Source organism: Scylla paramamosain, chromosome 25, assembly GCF_035594125.1.
Source record: "Scylla paramamosain isolate STU-SP2022 chromosome 25, ASM3559412v1, whole genome shotgun sequence".
In the NCBI taxonomy this organism is placed as follows: Eukaryota; Metazoa; Arthropoda; class Malacostraca; order Decapoda; family Portunidae; genus Scylla; species Scylla paramamosain.
This window is the reverse complement of record NC_087175.1, coordinates 562,080-567,500: the sequence shown is the minus strand read 5'-3', so window position 1 is coordinate 567,500 and position 5,421 is coordinate 562,080. Positions and strand designations below refer to the sequence as shown.

The window sequence follows — 5,421 nt, the reverse complement described above, 5'->3', positions numbered from 1 at the left end:
ACAGCACCTTCCTGCAGGCTATGCACGTCACCTTGTTGCATCCCTCTATCTTCTCGATGGGCGTGGAGCAGCTGGGGCACACCTTCCTGCGGCCTGCGTCCTGCTTCATCCAGCCGTCCAGGCCTCCGTCCTTCTCGGCGCTGCGGTACATGGCGCACGTCAGGCCCTCGTGGTACAGCACGTGGCACGCCGAGCACGTTCGTGCCTCGCACTCCGGACACACGAAGAGGGCGCCCTCCGCGGTGGTGCGGTACACGACAGGGCAGTCCGGCGTGATGCAATAGTGCAGGGCCTGCTGGTGGGCCTGCACATGCGCCGCTACGGCAGCCTGCACCAGGCGTGCCAGGGTCAGGTGGCCCTCGCGGGACAGGTTGATGAAATCCCGCCAGACCAGGAGAGCGCCGCACCCGTCCTGCACACACTCCACAGGGAAAGTCCTGCTGGTGAGTGCTGTGTTCACCTGCTGCGCCAGACACTCGAGGCAGTAGGCGTGGCCACAGCACTCCAGGCGGCGCAGGGCGGCGGCCTCCACGGGACACAGACATGCCGCACAGTCGGGCTGCTCCTCGTCTGGCTCAGTCACTTCCTGGGGCAGGGCTGCCGCCAAGGCCTCCACCGCCTGGCTGGCCTTCTCCACAGCTTGCCGAGGCCCGTACAGGCGCAGCAGGTGGTACCGCAGGTTGAGGGTCACTGCCCCGAGACCCGCCGAGATTCGCAGATCTTCCAGGTCGCCGCCATATTTCATCATGAGCGCCTTCATGAGGCCTGGCGGGCGGCCGGCTCCCCGTAGCTGCAGGGTGTCGCGGTGGTCAGCCAGCATTCGCAGGTGATCCGTGATGTGGCCGCGGGCAATCTTCCGCTGTTCCGCTGGTCCGTGGATGGACACCGTCCTGAGGCGCGTGTCAGTCAGCACCAGCGTGTGTGTGCGGTCCATGACCTCTCTCAGGAGCCTCCTGCCCTCGTGGGAGAAAAGGATGACGGAGGCGGGACTGTTGCCACACTCTACCACGTCACCCGTCACCAGCTGCTTGAGGCGGGCACGGACGAGGGCCACCCCCGCCACGCTGTCACTGAACAACGTCACGATCACGTTATTACTTCTGAGCTTCTTGATTTCAAGGCGCACGTCGCCGCCCTCCAGCTCCTGCACCAGGGCCTCCAGCTGCTGGCCGCACTGCGCGTACACGTCGGCGTGCACGAACAGCGAGCTGCGGATGTTTGGTCTCATGGTGACCACGGTGTCGGAATTTATGCGGAAGTTGTTGTCAATGGCGACACAGGCGGCGTGGCCCTGCTCAGGATTATCAAACTTGCAGAACCCGATGAAATTGACGTCACGGTCACTGCGAGGCTCCCGCACCTCCAGATGGAAGCTTTCTCGCGGCGCAAAGTTCTCTATCTCGAGTCTGAGGCGCCTTTGGCATATGAGGCGCTCTTCTGTGTTCTGGGGCTTCTGCACCCTTACCACCACCACCTTGGTCAGGTCACGAGTCGGGTGCAGGTCTAGCTTCTCCGCGAAGGCGGCGCGCAGCACGTCCTCCGTGACAAGTGGCCCAAAATTACTGACGTGGAAGCTCTGCGGCTCCTTCCGGGCGATCTTTACTAAGGCGCGAGACTCGCCCACAGTTATGAACCGATTGCCAAACTCAGTCTGAGCCCGCATGAAGTCCTCAACGTTGACAAAGGACACGTAACCGAAACCACGGGACGGCCGCCGACACCACTGGATCTTGGCAGTGAAAGCAGCGTCAGGGCGCCCCGCTGCTCGCACGTTGGGTCGGACATTCAGCTGCAGGTCATCACTGTCATCAGATTCTTCCTTCTCATATGAGTCATCTCCACTCTCTTGTAAGCGACGTTCCTTCTCCCTCATCTGTCCGTCGTAACTTTCCTCCACGGCGGCGGCTGCTGCCTCGCGCCCCTCGAACACCACTTTGCCCCATAGTGTTGACCTGTTGTTCTTACGAAGGAACTTTGTGCACTCCTTGACAGCCCCGTGTTTGCCCAGGGCCGCGGCCACTTCCCTCTCAGAGAGCTCCTGTATGACATCTAGGCGGCAGTTCACCATCACGGCGGTGTACTCTGTGGGCATGAGCAAGTCTGTTACCACGCCCCCCGCGCCCACTACTGCCCTTACACCACCATGCTCGGATCTGCTGACGGACTCCTCGCTCTCCTCGGCCCTGAACTTGGCCCGCAGCGGCGGCACCACGTCTTTGAAGCTTTGGGAGAGGGAGTCCTGGTGCTGCTGAGACGACAGCACCCGCAGCTCACCCTTCTGCACGTCAGCCTCCACCACCACCACACAGCCCGGGTATGCAGCATTCAGCTTTTCCTCAAAGTTCCTCAGGAGCGAGTATCGCGGCCCCACCACTTCTCGGATCATTTGTGGCCCCACCAGCTCGCGACACGCCACGACCAACTTCTTCTTCTTGGCAGCCTCCACGTCCAACTGCAGCCAGCCGTCCTGCACCGCCTGCACCACTGCACACTCCTGCACGGGCGTTACCTGCATGGCGAAATCACTCGAGGTGCGCATTACTTGTTCGAACACCAACCACTCGGGATGGGAACCCAGGGGCAGCAGGGCACTGGATGGATGCAGGTCCACACGCTGCTCTTTGAACGCAGGGGCGTAGCCTGCCTTTGGGTGGCCCAGGTAGTAGCTCAGGTTGGAGCTCAGCGCGCGGAACAGCAGCCTCGCCAGCGTGACGTCCACAGTGCGGGCGTCACCGAACCTGAAGGGAATTTGAACACCCAGCTCTTTGTCAAGCGTGTGCAGTACTTCGCGGGTGGTTTCTCGTACAGCACGCAAAATCTTGCCATTAGTGGCATGCGTGAGGCACCAGCGGCCCTGGTTCCTCTCTGGCACCGTGTACCATTCGCGGAATACGTTGAGTGCTGTCAGCTGGTCACCACCCTCATGACAGAAAGGAACCTTCTTTCTGTCTGCCGTTTCCTTCTCTATGGTAGATCCGCCGCGGTAGAACACGGGGCCGCAGCCGCTGGTCGCTGCAACAACAATAGCCTCCAGTCCTGCTCCAGCCTGCACGGCGTTATGCACCAGCACGCCAAAGCGGGGGTCAAAGGGCATTTTGGCGACCCATCTCCCCAGGTCGGTGATGCGTCCCTCGGCCACTGCCCCGAGGGCCTGTAGCGACGCCAGGGCCGTCTCTAAAGCATCTGTTGAAGGCGCCTCAACATACTCAAACTTCATTGGGTCAACATCCAGCTCCATCAGCTTGAGCATGGCGTGGCCCACGTGCACCCTCAGAATCTCTGGGAGTGCATCAGGCGCCATGCTCTTATAGTCCTGCTCAGTGTACAAGCGGAAGCATTTGCCGGGGCCAAGGCGGCCAGCGCGCCCTTGACGCTGGCATGCTGAACTTTGTGAAATTAGAGTGACGCTAAGGCTGCTGATCCGCCGCACAGGGTCGTATTTCATCTCCTTGACGAGGCCCGTGTCGATGACGAACTTCACACCAGGGATGGTGACGGAGGTCTCAGCACTGTTGGTGGCAAACACTACCTTGCGCCGACCTTCCGGCGCCGGCTGGAACACCTGCTGCTGTTCCTCATTTTGTAGCCGCCCGTGCAGCTGCTGCACTACATAATCCTCTCGGCGGCCCTCCAGCTGGTTACGGAACATCTGGCAGCAGCGTTCTGTCTCTGCTGGCGAGGTGACGAACACCAGCACATCGCCCTCCCCCTCCTGGCAATGCACCTCCACCGCCTTGCGCACCGCAGCCTCCTGGTACTTGTCGAAGCTGTCCACGCCATTCTGGACTTCCTGCCACTCCACCTCCACTGGAAACATGCGGCCAGACACCTTCACCACCGGACACTTGCCGAAGTAACGAACAAACACGTCGGGTTTTATGGTAGCGGAAGTAATGACGAGGCGGAGGTCAGGCCGTGTCCGCAGGCAGGTCCGCAGCATGCCCAGCAGTAGGTCTGTGTAAATGCTGCGCTCATGCGCCTCGTCAATGATGACGCATGAGTAGTGTGACAGTGCAGGGTCCTGTAAACACTCATTGAGCAGCACATGGTCTGTCATGTAGAGGATCCTGGTGCTTTCCGATTTCCTGGTCTGCATGCCCACCTTGTAACCCACCAGGCAGCCCACCTCTGATCCCATCTCCATGGAAACGTGTGTCGCCAGGCTGGTGGCAGCAATCTTCCGTGGTTGAGTGCATGCCACCAAGCCTTTCCCCGCCACGTCTTCCTGCATGAAGAACTGGGCCATCTGGGTGCTCTTGCCAGACCCTGTCTCACCGATGATGATGCACACCTGGTTCTGCTTCACAGTGGTGACGATGTCCCTTCTTCGCGCATAGATTGGAAAGGCTTTGGCCAGCCTGTTGCACTCCGTGGCCATGTCTTTCCTCAGCCCAATGGCCAAGGCCTCAAAGTTCTGCGTGTTCCTGGCACTTTGCAGGCGGGCAAGGACATCCTCCAAGTGTTGCTGGAACTCAATCTTCTGCAGTTCCAGCTCCTGAAGGCGGTCTTCTAGCGCCCGGAGGGACTTGAGGCGCTCAGAGAACTCCACTAATGACAGGTTCTTTTTTCCCTGCTGCAGTTCCCTTAGCTGCTCCTCCACCTCAGCCATTTTGTCATAGTGACTGGCCAGCACCCTCTGTGCCCTGCTCACTATCTGGTCCAGGTGAAGTTCGTATGAATTCTGCAACTCCCTCAGTGGTCTGGCACGTTCACCGTGCCGCGCCGCGTACAGGGAGTCGAAGCACAACACCTGCGTGGGGCACGCAGCATTTCCATGTAGAAGCTCCTCCTGCAGACGCTGCGCCACCCGCTGATTTGGGCAGTGGAGCACAATGATAGTGTTTCTCCCGTCTGTCTCGAGATGCTCCAGCCTGAACCTGACCGCGTCAGACACACGGTATGACAAATAGGTGCAGATGTCATTCTTGTTGTGAAACACCTCGCTAAACTTGCAACACACGATGTTGAAAGGGGACGCCCGGGGACGGACCTGCATGCCCGCGTCACAATTGGGAGGGCGTTGGAAGCGGCAAGGCGCCTGGGGCGGGTAAGGCTTTATCTGAGACTTTCTGGGCTTTTTTGATCTAGTAGAGCCCCTATCCTTTCCGGAGACGGCCATGGCGCCGCATTTCTTGCCGGAGACAGCCGCGGCACCGCCTTCTCTGCCAGGGACGGCCGCGGCGCCTCCTTCCTTGCCGGGGACGGTCCTGACGCCCGAGGCGCTGCCTTCCTTGATGGGATTGGCCGAGGCGCTGTCTTCCTTGATGGGAATGGCCGCAGCGCTGCCTTCCGTGCCGGGAACGGCCGATGCGCTGCCCTCCTTGCCAGGGACGGCCGCAGTCCCGTCCATTTTGAGTGGGATAGCCTCAGTGCCGTCCATCTTGAGTGGGATGGCCGCAGTGCCGTCCATCTTGAGTGGGA

General features: G+C 60.4%; 1 protein-coding gene across 1 annotated transcript in view; it reads right to left on the bottom strand.

Moving 5' to 3' along the window:
* Positions 1-5,210, bottom strand: part of LOC135113046 (uncharacterized) — a 5,725-nt gene extending 515 nt beyond the window's left edge. The window contains exon 1 of the mRNA XM_064027976.1: positions 1-5,210. This exon is cut by the window's left edge and continues 515 nt beyond it. Within this exon, the coding sequence (XP_063884046.1) occupies positions 1-5,119 (5,119 nt within the window). The 5' untranslated portion in view covers positions 5,120-5,210.
* Positions 5,211-5,421: the final 211 nt, after the last annotated feature.